At 39.6% G+C, this 24,849-nt stretch overlaps 1 protein-coding gene across 1 annotated transcript in view; it reads right to left on the bottom strand.

The window, feature by feature from the left end:
• LOC139715613 (ubiquitin carboxyl-terminal hydrolase 9X-like) overlaps positions 1-24,849 on the bottom strand; it is an 84,905-nt gene that overhangs the window by 23,719 nt on the left and 36,337 nt on the right. Inside the window, exons 10-37 of the mRNA XM_071627172.1 lie at positions 24,502-24,600; positions 23,645-23,730; positions 22,922-23,060; positions 22,341-22,403; positions 21,763-21,852; positions 21,184-21,288; positions 19,425-19,631; positions 18,321-18,437; positions 17,362-17,512; positions 16,957-17,044; positions 16,379-16,430; positions 15,943-16,014; positions 15,561-15,664; positions 14,432-14,642; positions 13,514-13,615; positions 12,669-12,778; positions 11,571-11,699; positions 9,676-9,787; positions 8,551-8,688; positions 7,218-7,338; positions 6,562-6,692; positions 6,134-6,196; positions 5,600-5,691; positions 4,218-4,467; positions 3,732-3,857; positions 1,999-2,162; positions 1,251-1,359; positions 3-149 (exon numbers count right to left, since the gene is read on the bottom strand). Coding sequence (XP_071483273.1) covers positions 3-149; positions 1,251-1,359; positions 1,999-2,162; positions 3,732-3,857; positions 4,218-4,467; positions 5,600-5,691; positions 6,134-6,196; positions 6,562-6,692; positions 7,218-7,338; positions 8,551-8,688; positions 9,676-9,787; positions 11,571-11,699; positions 12,669-12,778; positions 13,514-13,615; positions 14,432-14,642; positions 15,561-15,664; positions 15,943-16,014; positions 16,379-16,430; positions 16,957-17,044; positions 17,362-17,512; positions 18,321-18,437; positions 19,425-19,631; positions 21,184-21,288; positions 21,763-21,852; positions 22,341-22,403; positions 22,922-23,060; positions 23,645-23,730; positions 24,502-24,600 — 3,378 coding nt within the window. The remainder of the gene's footprint in view (positions 1-2; positions 150-1,250; positions 1,360-1,998; positions 2,163-3,731; positions 3,858-4,217; positions 4,468-5,599; positions 5,692-6,133; positions 6,197-6,561; positions 6,693-7,217; positions 7,339-8,550; positions 8,689-9,675; positions 9,788-11,570; positions 11,700-12,668; positions 12,779-13,513; positions 13,616-14,431; positions 14,643-15,560; positions 15,665-15,942; positions 16,015-16,378; positions 16,431-16,956; positions 17,045-17,361; positions 17,513-18,320; positions 18,438-19,424; positions 19,632-21,183; positions 21,289-21,762; positions 21,853-22,340; positions 22,404-22,921; positions 23,061-23,644; positions 23,731-24,501; positions 24,601-24,849) is intronic.

Raw genomic sequence — 24,849 nt, forward strand, 5'->3', positions numbered from 1 at the left:
ACCCTGACTTTCTTGAGCCAGTCGATCTCGTTGTTGAGAAGAGTCTCAGCGTTGGGCACGGGGCTGTTTGTGACATAGCCGTAGTTCAGCAACCGACACAGGAGCTGGAAATACTCAATGCAGGAGCCAGGATGCTCTTTGGTCTTGTTCTAGAAAATTTCATGGAAAGAAAAAAAAGTTGCTTACATTTTAATCTGTTAATATGTTGCAGGAAAAAAAGGGAAAAAAGTCACATTGTTCTTCTTCTTAACCTTTAAGCCTAAAAGCGCCATGAGCATCTTTTTGATGGATTGTTACACTACAAAAGTATACACTATCCTCCTCCTCCTCGTCATCATCATCATCATCATCATCATCATCATCATCATCATCATCATCATCTCACCACCATCATCACCATCATCATCATCATCATCATCATCATCATCATCATCATCACTACATATTACCAGAAAATTGTTCTACTTTGGTAAGTGTGTATGCTGCCAGAGAGGACAGTACGAATTGACATTACACAATTATGTGCGCTAAGCTTGGACATGATGAGGATGGTCTGTGGATTGTACTGTTTCTGCACCCTAGCAGCCAAGACTGATGCACAGGAAATTATTTTCTACCAACATATCACGATGACAGAGATGCACACTTTCTTTCAGTCTTCTCTACAAATGAACTTTGTAAGATCGCAACTGCTGATGACAGATTCAAGTCCCATGGTTCCTTTTTTCCGACATGTTTGTTAAATTACAGATCAGCAGTTGCAATCTTACAAATTTCATTTGTAGAGGGAGACAAAGTGAAGAAAATTTACATCTCGACCTTCACCCCTCTGATTAATATTGTCTTGATTTCATATCATGACAATCTTTGACTATGATATCAAAAATATTCAATAATTTAATAATGGCCAAATAAAATGATAATAATAATTCTATTAATCATAATCCTTATCATCATCACAATTTTTATAATAATAATAATAACATATGACGAACAACCATACTACGTATCTAAGTAGAAGGAATAACATGGAAAGATTTCACAGTGAAAGCAGACAACCTGTCTCTCATCATTCATGGCCTCATCTTAGCAGCTTTGATAATTTTAGTTTAACATGCAATACTTTCCAGCAAATATGCAACTCTGGATTCTGAGAGTGGATCAGTTTTTCTTAAAACTACTTTTCTTTCTCTCTCTTGTTCTTGGGGGGGGGGGGGGAGGCTGAAGAGTAAAACTTTCTGAGCTACTACCTGAAGGACCGAGAAGCAAAGGGTAATGAAGAAGAGGAGAGGGCGATGTCCAGATGAACACTTGGTGGCAATCAGCTGGAACTGCTCCATGGCCGACACTCTTACAGACCTAGAAAAGGAAGAAAGAGAAATGTGTGACTGTGAAGTTGACCCATTGACAATGGCTCCACATCAAATGAACAATACATGAACAAGATGACATATATGATAAGTAATAAAACTTGCTAAAATCTATCATTTACAATAATTTTCAAACAAACACCTGCTGATTGTCACTGCAGTTTGTTAAACACATTGCATTACCTAATAAGATATCAAGAAATCCATACCCTATTCCACATGAAGTTGTACACCTTACACATTATGAGCTCCCTCGTGGAGACATTCATTATGAGCTCCCTTGTGGGGACAGTATATTATATATCCAATAATTAGGTTTGATTTGTTTTTAGGATTTATTATGGTTTGATTTTATGTCAGTATTGTCTGGGGAAAATTATTCTTTTCATAGGGTCCCAATTTTTTCTTTCTCTTCTTTTCTTTTTCTATTGAAAATAGCATAACAAAAACAACTTACATGAATATCACCACTGCGAGGATGACACTGAAACACACTTTGCCAAGATAGCTCTCTTGTTTTAGTATTGGATATCTAATCAACTTCTGTGCACATAGATGCACTTTACTATCTTCAAAAAAAAAAAAAGAAGATTGTGCCTGTATGGACTCCAATGGGCGTGTCACATACCTCGTCTTTGCTAGGAGGAGGAGGTCAATGATACAGCACTGCCACGCCTTGTCCTTATTGAGAGCATCCAGAGCTTGTGGACAGAGAGCTAGACAAACCGTCAGGACTTCCAGGGCTTCTCGACACAGGGCAGCATCATCGCCATCTGCCTCACCACTGTCAGCCTGCTCAACGGAAACAGCGATACCAGTGTTTTTATCAATGCAAACAAAGATATGTCTGAGTGTTTCTATTAATGCAAACAGTGATACAAGTGTTTCTTTTACAAAAACAATGTCACATTGTCATGGGCAAGCTTGTACTGTCCCATCATATTAACTACTTTGAATATTAAAGGACAAGTCCACCTTCATATACATTAGGATTGAGAGAATGCAGCAATATTAACAGAACACATCAGTGAAAGTTTGAGGAAAATTGGACAATCCATTCAAAAGTTACGAATATTTTAAGTATCTGCGCAGTCACTGCTGGAAGAGAAGACTACTTAAGTGTATGATGTCACATGCGTACAACTATATAAGGAAAATAAAAAGAGAATTTCACAAAACTTTACTTTTTGAATAAAGTGCACATTTCTTCGACTTGCTACTAAAGTATGTTAAGGGTAATATTATTCCCCCTGCCTTCTGAAAGAGAGAAGTTGAGTGTTCTTTTGCTATGCGAGAAAAATGGAAGTATGTTGAATTTTCTTTATTCTTTCTTTATATCGTTGTACTCATGTGACATAACAAGCTATAGTAGTCTTTTCATCCAGCCATGACTGAGCAGAAACTTCAAAAATTCATAACTTTTTAACGGATTGTCCGATTTCGCTCAAACTCTCACTGATGTGTTCTACTAATATTGCTGCATTCACTCAACCCACATGTCTATGAAGGTGAACTTGTCCTTTAAACATGTTCCTACCAGGAACCTGGAAGTGTAAACTCATAGACAGGAACCTGGTATTCCCAAAAAGAATGCCAGAGTGTCTGCATTCATGGTGTAAATTCATGTTTGCATCATTCAGAGTTGGAAAAATTACTTCACTAGAAAAATTAGCATTTCTGCTGTCAATAACTCTTCTGTATCTGTCTCAGAATTGTATTCATTTTGCGTAATTTACCTTTTTAAATGTAGTGGTGTGCTTGTTTTGCTACAAAACTCGTATGAAGATGTACATAACACTCAAGGCTGAGCTCAAAAGATTCTGACTTTTGCTGACCCCATTCGGGTGCCATTATTGTGTATAACCAATGATTTTACAAACCAAGCGCACGCTCTATTTAAACCTCACATTGGGTCGATATTTTGCATTGTTTGATTGCACATGCAGTTGACCGAGGAAAGGGAAAACATGGATTGCTTGACTGCCTTCAAACAGGCCATCAGCAAGGAAGAGAAGTGTTCACATCTGCATCTTTATCAGATGTGGCAAAAGAAATAGCCTTGAGAGGGGCAATACAGAGATTTTGGAAATGTGAGAAATAAAATTTTAAAGACCTTCCAGAATCAAGGCATCATAGTCACAATAAATTCCAAATGGGCAAGTCTGTGCATGAAAGATTTCTCATATGTATGCGGTGACTCCAATGGCCACTGTTTCTTTCATGCACTGATGATCTGGCAGTCACCTTAGAAGCAAAATGAGTATTGTCATTACCACTAGTGACCTAACTCTACACAATATCAGTGGTACTTTGTGATGGTGATGACAGGGGAGAGGGGTAAATGAAATGAGATGACCGCACCTTCTCATAGGACTTGTGGACCTCCTCGTTTGACCCATGTAGTAGATGGGAACAGCCACAGCCAGCTGACCATGCGATCTTCTTGATGGCTTTTACGACACTGAGATCCAGGTTGTCTGTCTTTGCCTTCAGGGGAAGAGAGAGAGAAGAACAAAAAAAGCATTGATCTCCGGTAATCTTCTGGGGCAGCTCTTAGCACAAAGTCTAACAAGAGAGAAACTTTCAAAACCACCTTAACCAAATGTATAATGCTCAAAAATTTGATGGAACACACAGTATTCCTAATTCTTTCTTCATTAGTCAACCATAACCCATAGTGTATCTACATGCATGAACATAAAATAATGAATCAATCAGAATCCTCGTAAATACATCCACCACAAAAACAGAGAACTGACAGTTACACAGCAAACTTTAACTGCAATTCAGACATTATGAATTTGAACTGGCCCCCAAAATTTGTTGCAGTGGATAGTTAGCACCCACCTCTTCAGCAGCTTGCCTCCCCAGCCGGACGGCCGCATTGCGCAGCACGCACTCTGCGTTGGGGTTGGGGATGTGCTGCATGGCTTGCTGCAGCACCACAGCCTGGGTGTGGGTGCTCTGTGAGACGGAGGACTGGCTGGGGCCCCCGGCTGGGTCCGTCTGGCATGCCTCAGCCACCGCCGTGATGCGGGCATAGGCCAGCGTGGTAAACATCAGCTTGCCGATCTTTAGCACCATAAGAAGGGCAGACCTGGGGAAGGAAAACAGGTGGATGGCCCTGATAACACACATTTCCTTTAACTTGGACAGCATTGTAAAAAGCAAGTTGGGAACCCATTAGCGTACAACAGAAGGGAGGTAAAAATACTTCAAACATATTCTACATGCATATATGAGGTGTGCCAGAAAAGTCCCAGGACTGCCGACATAGAAGATTTATTTCAAACCCAAACTTCAAACTGAGAGGTTTCACCTTCAAAGTAATCAATCTGGAGTATGTAACTGTGATCTTAGCTATTTGCAGCCATCAGATTTTTTTTCCATACAATTTTATAAACACATCCTCTGTTTCTGGTCGTATAGCAATTAGCACAGAGCAATAAACAAATTTGAAGTTTCTGGTACGGTTGGGGAAAACTCTGTCAGAAGTGTTGAGATTGGTGCAGCAATCTTCCACGTCCTCTTGTCCTTCTTCAAACTTCTTGCACCATTCAAAAACATGCATACATGACATCATCTCATCTCCGTACACTAGCTGCAACAATCGCAGTGCTTCTGAAAGAGTTTTCTCCAACCGTGCAAGAAACTTCAAGTTTCTTTGTTGCTCTATGCTCATTGCTGTACGACCTGAAACAGAGGATGTGTATATGAAATTATGTAGAAAAAAAATCTGATGGCTGCAGAGAGCTAAGATCACAGTTACATACTCCAGATAGATTACTCTGAAGGTGAAACCTCATAGTTTGAAGCTTGGGTTTGAAACAAATCTTTTATGACACAAGTCCTGGAACTTTTCTGACACACCTCGTATATCATGCCTTCAATCTGTCCCTTCTTGAAAAACAAACAAACTCAAGTCTCACTAGTAATCACAGCATTGAGACTTTTCCAGCTGTGCAGGAATTATGTTTGTAAGGGAACTCTTGTCAAAGAACTTGTAAAAAAAGAAATGCATGTATTTGAAAATTTGCATAACGCAGTATATATCTTGAAATAAACAAAGAATTATGCTTCAGAGCCAAGTGCAAAATACCGATTTTGCTATCCCACTCCTATTTTTACTTCACAACGATAACTGTGAGCCACATATGAGGAAGTGGAAACGTTACATCAAAACTGCAACCAAGAGGTTGCGATATAAAGAAAACATCTCTTCATCTTACCGTCTTGTTTCCATGTCTGCATTTGGCAAGAAGTTATTCTTGGTCAACATGTTCATAACAGCTGACACTCCACCACTCTTCAAGAAGGTATACTGTGGATTGTAGAACAGGAACAAAAATTGATAAATGAGTCTGCAAGCATACAGCATAAAGATGCAAGCCTTAAAAGTACACTTAGGGTGAAAGGCAATTTAGAATATAGCATTAACTTTCTAAATATATGTATTCTGATTTACATATCTCAGGCAGTGTGTCATGCTTGTATCATATAAATTTGCTTTCCCCTGTATAACAATTGAAATCAAAACTAGAAATTCAGGACAAACGATTCATAAAATGCTAACACCTCGCAGATTTCCCATGTTTTCTTCAAAGTCCTTTTGATGCAAATTACATCGTTCCAACAATAGAATTATTTTTCTATTTTTTAAATGTTTTTTTATATCAGGTGGTATCATGAATTCACTGATGACTTTAAGATGAAGAACATTTAAGCATTTACAGTTACAATGACATGGAAGCTAGAACACTTACCTGGAATTCAAACGCCTGTTCACCATGCGGTTGTTTTGCTGGCATCAGTAAAGAGTAAACAACCTGTGTATACAATGAAACATGCAAACATAGTAACATACTCTGCCATCTACTGATATGGAGCAAATTATATTTTTCAGATTTGAGAAAATAATAATGAACACAGAAAATAAAACATTAACAATTTTAAAGCAAACTGAAGTGCAATATCAGATATTTCAGTAACAGAGTCCACCTAATTAAATCATTATCAAGAAATACTTCCAACAATGGGAGGGGAATATGATTTTCCTTTCTTCTTTTTTTCCATCTGTTTAAAAGCATACAAAGTTTTTAGTCATTCAAATTCATGAAGTTTTTAGTCATCAACTACATGGTAGCTGAGGTAGGTTATGCTCAAGAAATGATGCAGTGGAGTGTAGACTCACCTCAAGATGATAGAGGACCTGGGAGGATGAGGAACCAAAGAAGAGAGACTCTAGCGTCGGACACGAGGACTGCTCGCCAAGCTTGGAATTGCTCTTGCAGATGTCAATCAGCTTCTCCACGATGTTTGAGTCTGGGGCGGCACGATAGTGCAAGATGCACAGTCACATAAAGAGATCGATTTGCAATTTGAGCTTGAATGCAGTTTGAAAAATAGAGATCTATTTGCAAGTCATGACTGAATGCAATCGAAAACATTTTTTGAGCTGCAAAATCAACAAACGATAGTAGTTTTGAGATAGAGATAGTGATTGATGCTTTTCACGTATGACCAAATCGAGCTTATGTTGTGCAACAGCACAATTTGGTCAACACATAATTACAGAAATTAAATAGCGCCACTGCTGTCCAAGTTTTTACATTTATATGTGATAGTAAGAAGCAGGGGCAGATCCAGGAATTCCGTAAATAGGGGGTGCCTTTACAAAAATTAAAGGGGGTGCATGCATCCTTCATTTTTTTTTTTATTTCTTTTGTTTTAACAAAACAAATAAGGGGGGGGGGGGGGGGGCATGCCCAGTGCGCTCCCCCTGGATCTGCCACTGAGAAATATCATGTAAGTTTCCCTCTAAGAGATTCCAAAGACCTTTCTACCCACCTGCTGGGATGATCTTCAGCAGGGACCTCGCCCCGTCCCTGAGAGCACTGATGTTGAGGCTACAGCCTAGGTCAGCAAGGTGGAACATGAACTCCACGTAGGTGTGTTGTAGGGACATCAGCTACAGGAACAAAGGGAGTAGTGCAATGGCCATTAATGTGGCATTGTAAATATGCTCTGCTACAAACTGCAACTACAAAGAGTGAAAAATGAATACAATTCAAGACTATCTGAAAGTAAAAAACAGAAGAAAAAAAAAGGGAGGGAAAGAAGCAACTTATCAGGATTGTGAATGTAGACCTCATTAGTATTTAACTCTCACACTTGAACAACATTGTTCAGGATATTTGAACAAAACACAGCAAACAAGCAAACATTACAACAAGGTGTAGGTTAAGGATTACACAATTGATTATTATGGCTGACTTCATCACATATTGAAAATAATCCTGCAACTCTCTGAGGACAAGATTTTGTTTTAACCCATTGAAGATGAGTCCAAAGTATATTTGGGTAGGTGTCTCTGGGAAATGCTTGTAAAAAAAGCAGCCCGTCCTAAATGGGCTAAAGAAAAGAACAACAACAACACCATAACGGCAGAAGGTGATACAAATCTCGGCTACAAAAAGAACACACATGATAATCTGCCACTTCCAAAGGCATATTTCTTTCCGGTTTGGAGGAAAAAACTTCTGCCCCCCTCCCTTCTTACAATTAAGTCTAATGCTGTGAGGGTTTGAATGCCTTGGGATCATGTGATTAGGATTAACCTGTTGAGGACAGATTGATTTTGCTACAACACCATTTCCCATAGACACCTCCTCAACAGGTTAAAGGGCCCCTGAAATCCAAATTCATGTTGATTTGTGCTGATTTATGATACCCTCAACATCCCTTTTTCGGTGAAACGAATATCTAGAAACATTCCATATATTTTTTACGATTTTTTCTTCTATTTTTCTTCAGATTACTTGGGAACGGCATGTAACGCCCACAAAAAATCCTTCCAAACCAATATTCCTCAGATGACCTCATCTGTCAATCATTGCTAAAGTACTGAAATGTTTAACAAAAGACATTGGAATGCACCTTCCCCTCGACTCAGCATAACTTGCATGTTTCTGTGATATTAATGTAACTAACAAAAGACATGGCGAGGGAATATATGGAATGTTTCTAGATATTCGTTTCACCGCAAAAGTGATGTTGAGGGTATCATAAATCAACACAAATCAACATGCATTTGGATTTCAGGGGCCCTTTAAGTCTAATGCTGTGAGGGTTTGAATGACTTGGGATCATGTGAAACATAAAGACCAGTGCAAGGACTCACCACCCCTGGAAGACACTTCTCTGCCTCCACGTTGGGTCCATCATAGGGGTGGTGGGGGGAACCCCCTGAAGAGTCTGACGAACTGTCTGGGGATGAAGGCATGTTGGAGCCCGTCGGACAGAGCTTGGCTGTTATAAGCTATGGAGAGAGAAAGAGAGAAGAGGGAGAGTACTTTCTTCATCTCTAATCAATGATAATCAAAGCACTTTGAGGTCAATAGTTGTGCCTGCGCTGTAAGTGAATAGTATTTTGATGAGTTAACCTTTGGAATCCTTGGAACAGAATGTAATAAAAGATCAGAAGAGTTTTAAAACAAAGTTAATTGACTCTGGCTTATCAAATATATTTCCCCTTCTCTTCAGGTTTCCTGGGGGGGGGGGGGGGGGGCATTTCATGAAACGTTGTGGTTGGATATTTTTCTGACAAACTGTTACAAGCTACTGAAATCCTTGCATCTGATTGGCCAAGAGCAAATTTGTCCAACAACTTTGTCGGACAAGATGCTTCATGAAATGCTCCCCTGAAGCTTACATGTCTGTCATACAGCATACGACACTAGTCTCATCAATTATCAACTGTCCTTCCCATGGAGGCAGGTATGTAAAAGCCCAGAAGCTGTGGGTATTTCAGTTGCGCTGTGGTTGATGGCTGCAATAATCAGAACATACATGAACTGCAATTTTTTTTCAATAAAGCAGATCTTGTGAATGAAGACCATGTGAGCAGTCTCAATGAGTAGAGCAACTCATTGTACCCCTCACCACAGACTTACTGAGGCAGCAGCCGGCCTACAGACTGTGTAAGCTGTTATTTTTGCATACAGACATTTTTGTGAGATATTGTTTTCGTGAATTGACATTAATGCTATCGTAATTACACTATCAACCTAGCGCATTGAAACATGTTTGCGTGGCACTGTTAAATCCAAAAATGTGATTCACTAATTTGCGAAAATTAAACCTTCTAGAAAAACAGCTTATACAGTAATTAACTGAAGCCACTGTTTGCTGTTACCGTGGTAACTGCAGCCATCATGCATGTAACTTAGAAGGAGTCACAATTGTTTTTTTACTGATAAAAGGATGCCAGGAAATGACTGGTGCTTGACCGTTTGCTCCAACTCACCGTCCTCTCTCTGAGAGGGATGCCTCCCACTAGCCTCCGGTCTTCAGACGGGTCCAGCAGCTCACCATTGATGTACAAATCCAGTCTGGTGCTTGTGAGGCTAGCCTTGGCTCTATCAAAGCACACAACCAAAACGCATGCATTAATCCGTTCAAGACGAGTCCCGAGTATACTCGGGCAAGTATCTATGAGAAATGCATGTTGTAGCAAATTATCAGCTCATCCCTTACAGGTTAACATACCCTCTACATATGGATTTGTGAGGCCCAACGGGTAATCAATAATGCTACACATGTATCACGTTGAAACGACATTTGCTCCAGCGACAATTGCTCCAGTCTTATTTTCTCCAAGGACTCAGGGTTAGGGTTAGGGTTGTGATAGGGTTTTAGGTTTAGTTTGATGCATGGATTAGGACTACAGTTAGGGATATGTTTGTAAATAGAATTTATATTTGGCTTAGTGTGCATACAATGTATATTTCATGGGAGCAATTGTTGCAGGAGCAAATGTCATGGAAACCGCTATCACACCTCAAAGGGGGTGGGGGGGGGGGGTTAGGAGACAAAGAACACCACATATTAACTCCTTTGATCCCATGGTCATCCATTCTAGGATGCTGGTCTGAAGAGGGTTAAGATAAGAGGGTTTTCCTCATTGACATTTTCTGGCAATTCAGGGTTCAAGCAACCTGGAAAAATATTTCACAACTTTAACTGACATGAGAGTGATATATATCTGAGTGAATAGGCTTGGATATTGGCTCCTTATCTCGGATAAACCAGCACCTACAAACATTCAAATTCAAGAAATTCTTCCATCAAGATGTTTTCATTGCAACTGACTGACAAATTGCCCTACATTGATGTAAATAAGCACTGAATTAATCAGTGTTTCAGTAGTAGCCATGAAAAAAAATCATGGGCGTAATCACGCCCATGATTTTTTATCATGGGTGTGCTTATTTACGTCCATGTAGGGCAATTTGTCAATCAATTGCAATGAAAACATCTCAACGGAAGAATTTCATGAATTTGAATAATTACGCAGTACCCACTGCATGCTATAAGAATAAGAACCACCACTTGCTGTCGGGCGGAAGCTCGATGGTTTAGTGGAGATGATGCCTGTCCGGAGATCAGGAGGTCGTAGGTTCGAATCCTGCTTGAGTATGTAAGCACATGATTTTTTATCATGGCTACTACTACTACAGCACTTATTAATTCAGTGCTTATTTACGTTGATGTAGGGCAATTTGTCAATCAGCTGCAACCTACAAACATTGTTGTCATACAGAGTCAAAACACATGAAAAAAATAAGAACAAACCAGACAAATTAAAATGAAAGTGCCCCTAGGTCTTAAAAGAAAAGTGAAATGGTACACAAACCTACAATACCGTGCAGACATATCATGCATCAATCACAATGAAATTCTACTTCATTGCTCTCAAGAGCCACATTTCACCTCACAAATAATCTAAGGAATGCAAAATACTGATGAATACAGTCCAGCCTTCATTATCCGGACCTCTCTTATTTCGACTTCTCTCCTATTACCCTGACGGCTCCAAGCAGTGAAAAAAAATAGTGATTTCAAACACAGACAAAACTCCTACAAACTAGTGCAATTTATCTATGATATTCCCAACAGAAACATTTTGTGAATTTCATGACTATGATCTCAAGTAGGCAAGCATAAATTAATCTCCTGTTGCAGTTAACACTACCTATGTAAATACCACTGAGTCAGTAGTCTACTTGTACTCATATAATAAACATAAACATTGTTTCTCCCATATCCCGCCAAATCGTTCATCTGGACGGGTGCAAGTCCAAAAGAGGTCAGACTACCTGGAATCACCAAAAGGACAGCTAAACAAAGTCCATCCCATACCTGAGGAGGATCTGTCTCCTGACCGACGTCAAAGATTCGTTGGTGTGCGACCAGATGTCGATGTCGTCCACCTGCCGACCTTGGTTGGGGAATCGCACCTGGAGGGTGACATGCTTGCCCCTGTGTGCTCTGGTTTGTTCAAATAAAGACAGAAGATGGATATTCACACGTATTGTAGAACATGGTATTTTAATAGTGGCATGAAATCGTTGCGAATTGGAGTTGACAGCCTTTTATGTGGCATGAAATCTTTGCGAAGTGCCTCTGGCATTCAATGCATATAGTGTACACAAGAACCTTCGCGTGCCTTTTAATTTCGCGAATCTTGGCTCTCGCGAAATTCGCGAAATTAAAATGCACGCAAACATTAGTTGTTTTACAGTATATGAAAGCCCGCCTTTAAAATGCGTGCTCATGCTCAATCAATTGTCCACTAAAATTGTTACATGCAATGAGTATCATTTATGCAGTAAACTGTCCTCATTCAGCAACTTTTTTTCCCCTCTTTCTCTGGCTATTCACATAATGGACACATCTCATATGCAAAATGAGGGTAGAGTAAACTAATAACTGCACTACAAGATTATCTCTTTGTTTCCCTTTACTGCTACTGATCATTTTATAAATCATATTCTTATTCATTCCATTCCATTAAATACTGATCTGTTTGATGTTGGTACAAATCTCTTGTCTGGATGGCTAAAAAAGAAAGCATGTTTGGCTCGTCACGTTTCTACCACTCATTCTATAATCAGTCACTGTATGGAATCTGGTACCAAGCTTATGTTCAAAGACACAAATGGTCACAGGCAACAGTAGAAAATAGTGTACTGTTAGCTTCCTTTTCACAAAAGCATTCCTAGGGGAAACTCGAGTCTTTTCTTAATGACCTCTCCATCAACACATAAGGTGTAACAACAACAACAATGACAAATGATCAAGAGCCCTCATGCTATGGGAGAACAGAGAAAGTCAGCACAAATCATGATGCACTGAGGTATGTTCAATACGAAACGGTGTAATGAGAAGCAGTGTTGTTGTTCTTGTTTGTTTTACTGCTTGGTTACTCCTGTTCCAAGTGACACAAAGTGCACTGACCTCGCCATGGGTAGGATGGTACGTTCATCTGTGAAGTCCAGGTCATATTCACTGATGTACTCTCTCAAGATTGTCAGGATTCTTGTCATTTTTGTGGCTTCCTGGTGTACCTGGAATTCACATCCAGCAAACACAATAGGAAAACAATTGAGAGAAGATAAAAAATTTACTTAACATACATACTAGCAATAAGCACAAACAAATCATGAGGTGCCATCTCAGTATTTGACAATGCAGCTCTCTTGGGCTGAGAAATGAATCTGTGACCATAACCAATGACACGATAGGATATAGGATTAGGTGTGCTGCCTTAAATCTCAACAAATGGCGATAATATTAGTTGCAAATGTGTAAAATACATCAAGAGTCTGTATTAATCATCAGATGCTATCATTAATACATTTCTTAGACTGTGTAAAAAAGAGAGAAGAGTAAAGTTTAAATAGGAGCACTGGTATCATTCAAGTTTAACACAACAAAATCTGAATTTTTGTGCCTATTACAACCACTTTCCTAAGCCTCCATTCCAAGTGGCTGCTTTTACAAGCTGAGAATGAATTTGGCCATGACTAATACCACAGACGAATGCATATTTGCATGCGCTTATTTTTTCTCACTAAAATGCAATCTTTTTTACCGTAAATTTAGTCAACATATCACAGGGATCTACATGAATTAGCACACACAAAAAGCTATATGCTTTTTATTTTTTTAAAATGTAAAGTTGAATGCAAACATTGACTGTCTTTTCAAACATCCTAAGGCATCATGTCAGTATATCATACAGGAACCTGAATTCTTATACTGCCTACAGTCATTTAGTTAGTCTCTTTTCCAGACCTTACCTTGTCTGCACACTCCTTGTCTGTCTCAAGAACCCGTAGAGTGTCGTACATGGCCTTCAGTCTGTCCATACATGACTGGATGAAATCTTCATGGATATCACTCTGAGAAATGCAATGACAGCATGAAAGTGGGAAGAAATATATGAACCGAAAGGTAAGTTATACCTATTGGAGAACGTATTAGGGCACTTACCTCCCCAGGGCAATTACCCCCAGAAGGCAATTACCCCCCCCGGCTAAATACTGGTTATTGATTAGGTCAGAGTAAAGATTAGGGTTAGGGTTAGGTTGAGGGTTAGGGTTAGATTTACGTTCAGGATTTAGGATTAGGGTTAGGATCAGAGGAAGGGTCCGGGGTAATTGCCCAGGGGGTAATAACTGCCCTACACCTATTGGAGAATTGTAGATGCGCACAAAAAAATGTTGTATACCGGTACATCATACATTTCCCCTACTGCAACTTGCAAGCCATGGATAATTTCATGATTGGTTACACTCACAATAGAAAGCCATAGTCATGGAATGAGAAATACACATGTTTTCCCTTTTCAAGAAACAAGGTTAAGGATTTCTCACTGTGAGTACAATATGCACTGCAATTGCATTGTGAGAGGCAATACCTTAGAGCTAATAATTTCAGTTTTATGGCAACTCAAGAAACTGGCAATAACAGCACAGTGACATGTCTGGCGAATACAGCCATACGTAGATTTTGTGAGACTGTCTGTATTGTTGTATAATATTGATCTGCAAAATGTCAATTAAGTATATGATTTTGCCTATATTCTAATTCTCAAAATTCTAAACAAATGATATAAGCAAACTCATGCACTGTCCCCAGAAGTGATTTTGCGTATGTCAAACCACAATGGCACATGTTCCCTGCAAAGGAACCCTTCTACTAAGAATAGAACTGACCTGGCTGGCCTGCAGCTTGGGCCCAAGGTTGGTGTATGTCTCCTTGAGAAGGTCAATGGCCTTGAATGCGATGTCATCTCCAGCACAGAGCACCACACGCCACAGGTAGTCCAGGCCAATGAGCTCCAGGTCGTCCATGAGGAAGGCCCGTCGTTTGGGAACTAGCTTGCCCTCCTTGGAGTTGACCGCCTTGAAGAAGCGGTCAAAGCATCTGGACAGAAACGCGACATGAGAGAGACAAAAATGAGGGAAGGGAGGGATGGAGATGGCGGGAGGAGGAGGTTGACAGAGAGATGAATGGAGATGGGAGGGGCAGTGAGACGGGAGGGTGGTGTGGAGAGAGGAAAGAGGGAGAGGTAGGGAGGTAGAAGGGGCAAGGGGAAAAAGGGGAAAGAAGCATATGAGAAAGGCAAAATAAAGATTCACGTCCTCATGACAGAAAAGGAAAAAAAATCCAATCTTCAAAATCACCTCTGGTCTCTCTATCCCTTCACTGCTCCAGGAATAATTAATACAAGACTGAAACTGGTTTAATTGTACTCGTACTGATACAGTGATAATTTTTACAAGTTCATGTAAGCTTGACTGGGTCTAACACTTTACGTTTCATGGCATTTTTTTTAATTGTTCCATTCTTAACAGTGGTATTTTCATGCCTTGCATTACCTGCATTACTATAAATGATTTCATGTGACATATGTAACACTCAAGAATAATATAACCTTAATTACCAACTATAATGATTATAGATTTTAATACGTAACAATTCTAAATTTATCATTATTGCACTAAGATGGAAGAGTAAATTACAAAGCAAAGAACTGAACTTTTCAATTCTTCCTAAGAAGGGGAACAGCTACTAACTTTACAAGTTAGCAACTCATTTTTCAAGTACGGCAAAAGTAATCACATCATTCAGAAATGCTAATTGATGAGATTATTCCAGTGATTTCTTAACATTCATTCTGCCTATTTTATTTCATTTCGACTCATCTGATGACATCATCAACTAAGTTTGCCTGCTCACACTGGTGATGGGGACTACATGTACTTCACAGGTATCGAGCCTCGTCTACATGTACAGGAGTAATAAGGCTGCATCATGCCAGACACCATATGTTAGGCTTACTTGATGCCGTTCTCTGTCAGGAGGGTGGGATCCAGCTGGAGAATGTTGTTCTCAAAGAAGTCTCGGTTGATCTCTGGATCCAGGTCTGGCTCCTCTCCCATCAGCTGCAAATATGATCGTTGAGCACCAACGTGTGAACCAAGGATATTGGTTTGTGTGATAAATTAGAAACACTTAACAATTCTTTCTTTATTGGGGGGGGGGGGTTGAGTGTAATGTCAGCTTGATAAAAATCAGTGAATATCTTGCCTTTCAATCTTCTTCTTTTTTTTCAGAAACCATAATTTTAAACATTGCCAACAACCAACCAACAAACAAACAAACAAAGCAACAGTCCTCTCTCCACCAAACAGAAAAAAAGATTGAGGGCGACAAATCTTACCTTAGAGAACCACTTGAAGCAAGCCTCCCTGTCACTCACATACACTGAGTTCTCAGCAAGGCAGTTCCAGATCTGCAAACGAGATCAAAGAAAATATGAAATCACAATTTTTGCCATCATACCTGCCTTGTTTGCAAGACTGACTCTTCCCGACTATGAAATTTGACATTTGAATCAAGGAAATACATGCTAAACACACAAAAATGCAGTCATTCCATGGATACAATGCCTGTCCAGTGATCAGGAGATTGTAGGTTCAAATCCTGCCTGAGTACGCATGCCCAAGATTTTTTATCATGGCTAGTACCAAAATGCTGGTTACTTTAGTGCATATTTACATCGATGTAGGGCAAATCTGTCAATCAGCTGCAACAATCATGAAGTGTAATATCAGACAGTAAAAGGAAGTAAAACAATCAAACTTAATGATACTCACTTCTTTAGCCTGAGGAGCGCATAACCACAGCTGTCCGTCCTTCAGAAGAAATCTGCAACACAGAAGAACAAAGTGAACTTGCAAAATGAGTCTACAGCTTTCCAACTGAGTGTGACATACAGAACATATCAGAAGAAATTTATTGAAGTCAGTCAAACCAAAACAACTCAATTGCTTATGACCGATTAAGTATTTAAAGGGAAGACCACAGAGAAGGAGCATGTTATTGCACAAAGGAAGGAGTACAGAGAATGCAACTAAACAATAAACAAATCTAAATCCACCATCACAACATTGGTAACTACCGGTGCTGCTGATAATACACACAGAATGTAACATAGCAACAATATTTCACAATATTTCACCTTATTATATGACAATGTTACACAACATGAAAGAGACTAATGATCTTTGCAACTCGCACATAGCAAACATGTCATAAAAATGACAAATTTAGGAAAGAGGATCTTGCATCTTTTAATCATGAGCTTCAAGAGAGCATGGTCCTGGAATGATTAGTCATGAACAATTGCAATAAATTTCAAACTCCATGCAATTACTATACCAGCCCTTTTTACCTGAGGAAGTTCAGTCTCTCTTGGACTTGCTGGACATGGCTGTAGCGGCTGTGTGGCGAAATGTTGTGAGGGTCTACAGAAGGGTTTTCTGCAGAGAGAACACATCATGTAGTCCAACATGAAAACAAAGTTAAAAAAAAAGCCTTAAAGTTGATTGTTTGATCAATTGCAAAAGCAGATTTAAGCTGTTTTTCAGCAGCTGAGCGGGTTCTTGATTTTTACAAGTTGTGAACCAAGTTGAAGACCAACACAAAAATATATTTTCCTTGAATAGTACAACAGCAGAGGAGATATCAAATATATTCACACCTACTAAATCTGCACAAGTTATCACTCATTCCTCTTCAGCTTAGATTAAAACAGCGTCATATTCTGATCCCCCCTCCCTCTCTCCCACTGGGATACCTTTTGCAAACTGCCTTGCAATGTTCATGTAGCTGGAGAGATTCTCGGCGACGAGTGTCACCAGCGAGTGTTTGGTCTGCAGCGAGTTGATGACGTCATGACGATATTGCACATGGGAGCTGCGCTGGGCTGAGGGGTAGTTCTGAGGTGCCTGGATAGAAGGGGCAACAAAAGTAAGGAGGTAGGGTGATGCAGAGTTCAAGAGATGTATGGATGTTCAAGTACATTCCACTCATCAGTACAGGACTACTCTGTACATCCGTTCAGCTTACGATGGTAGCATTCATTCAGTGCACTACTGACATGTAATTGCAATAGAACAGAAGCTATTAAAATGGTTCCCACTGTATGGAACAGAGTAAAGCAAGCGACTATCTATTTTCTTCTTCTTCTTTTTTTTACACTAAAGAGTAGATACAGTAGGTGGCATATTCTCCGAGCTCTCTTGCAAATCAACTAAGTTGTGGTTTGATTACTGTAAAACATGATATATTCGCGGCATGAATTTTTCGCGAATTGGAGCCGACGGCCTTTTTTGCGGCATGAAATTTTCGCGAACTGTCACTGGCATTCAATGCATATAGTGTAGACAAGAACTTTCGCGTGCATTTTAATTTCGCGAATCTTGGCACTCGCGAAATTCGCGAAATTAAAATGCACGCGAACATTCCTCGTTTTACAGTATTACAAACTTGTGAAAAAGTCTTAGCAGGTATACATGACTAAAAGAAGACAGTATGCATTCCATAACAATTAATTCTGCTGAAAATTCTAGTTTGTTGTAATTTTTTACCACCAGCAGCACCATCATATTCCTCATCATCACCATCATCACCACTGCCATTCTTCCGGAGGACCTCCTGGTATAACTCCACCAGCCAGGTGCTTGCAATCCTCAGCAGAGGGACAATCACTCTAGGCTGAACTGGGAAAGCCCACCCTCCCAAGCATGAACTCACCTCTGCAAACAAACTGCAGATCTCCTTGATCTGCTTGAGGGCGGGGATGACCCAGTTATCCTTCCTCAGCTCCTCCACAAACTTGTCTATCCATTGCAGCTTCTGGGAGTCTCGGTCCTGGGATGGGGGGGGGGGGAGGTACAAGCATTCCTCTGTCATATACAAACCTTAATTTCTGTGCACATAACTTCATTCCTTCTTTCTTTCCTCTATTTCTTTCTCTCTCTTTATGCTGTGTGAGAGATTTTTGGCGCCCTTTCAGCACTCAGACGGAGAGGTACAGGGCATTATAAAATAACCCCTATGATTATGATTATGATTATGATTATGATTATGATTATGATTATGATTATGATTATGAATATGATTATGATTATGATTATGATTATGATTATGATTATGATTACGATTATGATTATGATTATGATTATGATTATGATTTTCATTATCATTACCACGACCATGACCATGACCATGATCATTATCATTATCATCATATGTAACACTTCTTCACACACAATGTGTCTGTCCTCACATCTTCCTTTGTTTGCATTCACATCTTCGAGGTCATAATTATGTAACATTCCATGGTGCATTTAGGCTGAGACTATACTTCATGTGAAGTCAGGAAGAGGCAGTACTCATCTGTGTGTCAATATACCAAGTTCCTACTACACCTATTGCTCCACTGATCCAGATACAATGGCAACCTCTAATCTTAAGTGTTGTGTATTCCACTGGCCAATGCAGATAATCTCATGTTCTAATACAAGATTAAATAGTATCTTATCTCGTAAGCTAATCTCTCAATCAGAAACAGGATGATGTGAACCAAGACTGTTGGCGGTTGTAACAGCAATGCTAAAGATCTCTTTCATTTTGGATATACACATATAATACTACAAGGGAAGATTAGTAAAGAAGCTCTAAATATCAACATATCTTCCTCAGAAGTGTAAGTTTTGGCAATGCTTTCAGATATATACAATGAAAGAGGTATAACACTGTATGTCAGAAGACACATAAAAAGCTGTGTTTGCAGGTACCCATCTAGTGTTCTCTCTCTCAAAACTCTCAGTGGTTCTGAGACGCCTGCCAACTTACCTGTGAGCAGCTGTAGTCCAGGATCTTGGTGTGGGCATGCAGGGCCTGGTCCATGATGTCCGTAGGAACGTCCTGCTGGTGGGCTAGGGTCCAGAGGAGGGACAGGACCTTGTGGGCCATGAGGCCGTCTTTGTCGTCTTCCGCTAGCCGCCGGATCAGTTCCAGGAGCTTTTCTCTCTGTTTGGTGCTGGCAGTGGCCCAACTGTCCTGTGGGGTCAAGCAACAATTGAACAAAGGTATGCTCAATAGTACGGAAAGGCAGCATTTTGTACAATGACATTAAAAGGCTTTTGGCTTTTATTTTTACATATCAAAGTGTATTATGACAAAAATATATACTCTGCTCAAGTAGCAAAACACAAAACCCCAAATTTTTGCATGCATAAAACTTTCACCAATTTCAGGAGGTGCCCAATTCCCAAAAGTGAAATGCACTGGAAATTTTTTTCTACACAATTCAGTACACAAAATATTTTCAGTATAAAAGTTTTTCACAGTTGGAAATTCACTAAAAATTTCACGCTACCAAAAAGGCCATCGAGTCCAATTTGCAAAAGTTTTGTGTCAAGAATGTTTCCAGTTTTACGGTACCCCTATTAAAAGAGGAAATTATTGAATAGGTGCTTCAGGAATCTCGAGTGGATTCCACTGATTATTTTCATCCATCATCTTGGGAACACTCTGACGGCAGTGGAGTGTGGAGTGGATAAGGCCTTGGACTCTTTAAACAAGAGCTCCTCAGTTCACGTCCTACTCAGTACACTCATCCCTGGACCTGTTTTACCCACTATGTTTCTCTCCTGGGCCCAGGACTGTAGTGAAACAGGCACTTGCCAATGCTAGGGAAGAAACAAAGGCAAGGCCCTCTCGGACAATGTGCTTATATTGATGAGACAACAGTAAGACTGTATGATCATTACTATTGATGTCAACTTCATAGACATCACATTATACGGGCTCCTGATACATTGAAAGCATGCCTGTTAAAGGGGCCCTGAAATCCAAATGCATGTTGATCTGTGTTGATTTATAATACCTTCAACATCACTTTTGCGGTGAAACGAATATCTAGAAACATTCCATATATTTTTAATGTTGATTTTAATGGTGATTCCCTCGCAATGTCTTTTGTCAGTCACATTGATATGACAGAAACATGCAAGTTATGCTGAGTCGAGGGGAAGGTGCATTCCAATGTCTTTTGTTAAACATTTCAGCACTTTAGCAATGATTGACAGATGATGTCATCTCAAGAATATGAATATTGATTGGTTTGGAAGGATTTTTTGTGGGCGTTCCCAAGTAATCTCAAGAAAAACAAAAGAAAAAAAATCATTAAAAATATATGGAATGTTTCTAGATATTCGTTTCACCGAAGAAGTGATGTTGAAGGTATTATAAATCAACACAGATCAACATGCATTTGCATTTCAGGGCCCCTTTAAAACTATACGTAGAAATTGACACCAAAATACTGCAAAAGTGCAACTTGAAACTAGCACGAAATAAAAGCACACAAATATCTTTGCTTGCAGTATGTTCCAGCAGTTGATGTCTTGATTCCGCTGAATTAAAAATATGCGAAAATCTTCTTGCCCAGCCGAGCGCAAAAAATTAGTTGCACAAAAATGTCTACTTTTACAGTAAACGGCTGAAGAAACCACAGAGTTTATATCCCATCAGGGAAATCCTCGTATCGAATAAAGTAGTGTATCAAAAGTAACCACACTGGTGTTCTAGAAAGAGTGGGAGCACATACCTGGAAGCAGTCGAAGAGATGATCCAGCTGTTCTGGGGAAAAGTCCCAAGCCAGCTTGGCTAGGAGATCATGGACGTTCTTGACAATGGCCTCATGCTTGCCAACCTGAAGTGCATTATAAACACAAACATCCAAGTTGATTTAATTCACTGTGTCCTAGAAACCACATATCTGTTGATTGGTGCTGTATTTTTATATTATGATTTTTTTTTTAATGATCTAATGTAAGTGCATCATAAAGAAGAGTAAGATATTCTTTCATGTGAGCCCATTGTTGTTCATGTCTAATCTTTTTGTGTTGCACAATTTTCAATAGTCTCTCTATCATAAAATATATGATTCTTACAGTGGCTACAAAATTGAGATGACTACAATTCCTGTTTTTCTCTCAAATTAGCATTTATTAATTTCATTTTCATTTTATTAATTTTTAAAGAATTTACCCAGTTCCTTATAATCTTTCACAAACACAAGATATCCAATGAAATTCAAAGGTACCAAATTAATGGTACAACATGATAAGTGATAAGTATGACAAAGAGAAAGATAGCAGGGTTAAGAGAGAGGATTCTTTCTTACCTGTGCTGCCCAGATGTTGTCCAGGTCTTCCATGGTTAGTGCCTTTTCCTTGATCACGAACCTCAGAATCTTCTCCAACTTCTCCACATACTGTTGGGATACAAAATATGGGTAAATGGCAGTAAAGCCAATGATCACACATCTGGACTGAGGATGACAGGGGTACAGATTTGCCCCCCTACACAGAAGATATACAATTGTAATGGAAGGCATTCTCAAACTTCTTAAGACATCTGCAAGATTTCAGGGAGAGAAATGTAACTGTCTAGGCATGGAATTTCCATATTAAGCAAGGAACATTTTTTGAAATTCCTTCATGTAGCTCGACTAGTATGGTAGCATGGAGGTGGCAGGAAACCACCTGAAGAGAATTGAAAAATATTGCCATTCTCACAGTTGTCTTTAGACAAATCCTCACATTATCACTGACATTTTGTGCATTACATTTGGATTGGAGCTCTCTTGTCTACATGTGAATTCTGCCACAAATAATTCATGACTTTATGCAGTGCTGCCACTAGCCACATGGGAGGCCAAACATGGGGGCCAAACATGAAGAAGTTGATATTGCTTCTTACCTGGGGTTGATGGAGGCTGTCTCGAAGCACAATGCTCAGGACTTTATTTTCTTGGATCCATTCCTGGATTAAAAAAATAATAAAAAATAAAACAGAAGTCACATACAGCTCTGCATCAGTTGGAAATCCATAGTGCACTACAGCTGGTGCTATGTCAAATGAAAATAAATGTTTGTTTTCTTGGTCTTGGAGCACTTGTAGTTCAGTGGGTAAGACCATAGGTAATCAATCACAAGGCCCCAGGTTCAAAGCCCCTAGCTGCAGCAGTTGTGCCCCTAGACACAGCAACACCTCTTCATGGTGTCTAGTTCTCCGTTGGGGACTTGAAGCACTCAGTCCACTGGTTGCTGGCCTATACAGGGCAGCACACTAACCCACTTTTTCTACTGGTCCAACCTTTCTGTCAGACCCGTAGGTACCCAATTTTCAATTTTTTACTGGTCCATTCCTGAAAAGGTTACTGGTCTGACAGTGATTTCTACTGGTCAGGGACAGTCGGACCAGTGCCAGTGTGCAGTGTTGCCTATAAGCATTACCCGCCACTTCAAACTAATCATGATTACTATGTTTGCCTGACATACCGCCATTCTCTCCGCCGTCAAGTACTCCTCTTCATCCATACCAGACTGCTTGTGGGTGTAGTACGTCACGTTGGCAATCACCTTGTTCACCTCATTCAGGGCGTTCATCTTCCCGTTGAAGGAGGATATCTGTAGTAACCTGCAAGGGAACGAGGTCACACAGATCATAAAAGCATCAAAGGAAATGCTTCCTTGCAACAATATTCTTCTCTGGTGAAGCCCTACAAGATTACAAAGTACTATCTAGAGATGGCATTTGTATCAAGAATTTATTTATGTTTTCTTAATCCAACAACTATCTGCCATGGCAGTAACATGAAAGCATGATTTTGATGGTTTGTGAACTTTAATGTGTTACCATGGTGGCATCTTCCTGCTTTGGAGACAATTTAACTGTTTAAATACATGTTTCAATGTTTAATTGTGATCACAATTTCAAGATTGTATTTACTACAAAAGTTAACTTTTAGAGCCATAATGCATAATCCCTGTAATGGACTGTGTACAGCTTTATTACAGATCTCAATTCAAGTACACACACAGCTGAATAATCTCAACTGGAATCGACCATTATAGATTAGCGTACACTTTGATGCATACAGTGTATATTCACTGACGGGCATTATCAATATATTTATTTCATGTTCCCCAGTGGGCAGAGAATGGAGATAGATTCAATTGGGCCACCTATGATTCCCCATGCTACCGGGACTTGAACTGTACCTTAGGATCATCTTTAGTCTGAACATCTCCAGACCCTTTATTTTCTCCTCCTGGTTGGGTACCTTGGACACAAGATTTCTCAATGCCTGTGGTGGAGGGGGAAAACATGACATAATGATCTCTAGCATAGAAGAACAGCAACAGCAATAATATTGTTACAATGTAACATGGGTGGGGGGAAGCAAATTACACAAGGCAAGAAATGATGCATTAACACACTCGTCATATTTAGACTGTTGCATTCATGGACATGTGCCATATAACGAAGTACAGCTGTAAGTTTGGCACCAAGTTATATGATGAGTGGCTACGTCTTACTGATTTTGCTGTTATAACACTTTCATTATTTGTTTATGTGTTTGTTTGTTTGTGTTGTTGTTGTTGTTGTTGAGAAAGCTCCTAAGAATGCTACAATTAGGCCGTCAGTGTTCCAAGACTTCATCATGCTTTCTTGGTAAAAGGTCGTACATGCATTGGAGTGAATAACCTTCTCTTCTCATCGAATACAGTACCGCCATTAAGTCTTAGTGACGGCTTACATGATAGTCACTGAACCGACACGCTCACAGTGATCGTGTAAGCCGTAAGCCGTCACGATTGAAGACACTGACCAATCACTAATCCATCTCTAATGATTTGAATCCGCATACACACAAATAAACAAACTAACATGGTAATATCATACATCAAAGATCAGAATGAATTTCTTGTTCTTCAGTTGTGTCATGCAAAAATATTCTGCATTCCCTGTAACTAATAAGCGATATATAATCATCTTATGGTATCACTTTGGATTGGGATGGGGGGGGGGGGGAGTCCTTACCCTACTGTCAATAGTGATAGGAAAGTTATCTCACCTTGATGATAGAGGAGAGGGCATCGTTCCTGGCTTCATTTTTGGATTCCTTCTTCAACTCCTCATCTGAAAGACCATCCAGATAGCCCACCACTCGGTCCTAGAGGTACCAAGAGCAGAAATGAATCTCTTTAAAGGACAAGTTCACCTTCATAAACATAAGGATTGAGTGATTGTAGCAATATTAGTAGAACACATCATTGAAAGTTTGAGGAAAATCGGACAGTCCGTTCAAAAGTTATGAATTTTTGAAGTTTTTGTGCAGTAACCGCTGGATGAGAAGACTACTGCAGTGTATTAAATAACTCAGATTTCACATGCGTACAACAATATAAGGAAAATATAAAGA

This window comes from Diadema antillarum, unplaced genomic scaffold (genome assembly GCF_040938485.1).
Source record: "Diadema antillarum isolate AM-2024a unplaced genomic scaffold, OU_Dant_1.0 scf00000052, whole genome shotgun sequence".
NCBI lineage: Eukaryota > Metazoa > Echinodermata > Echinoidea > Diadematoida > Diadematidae > Diadema > Diadema antillarum.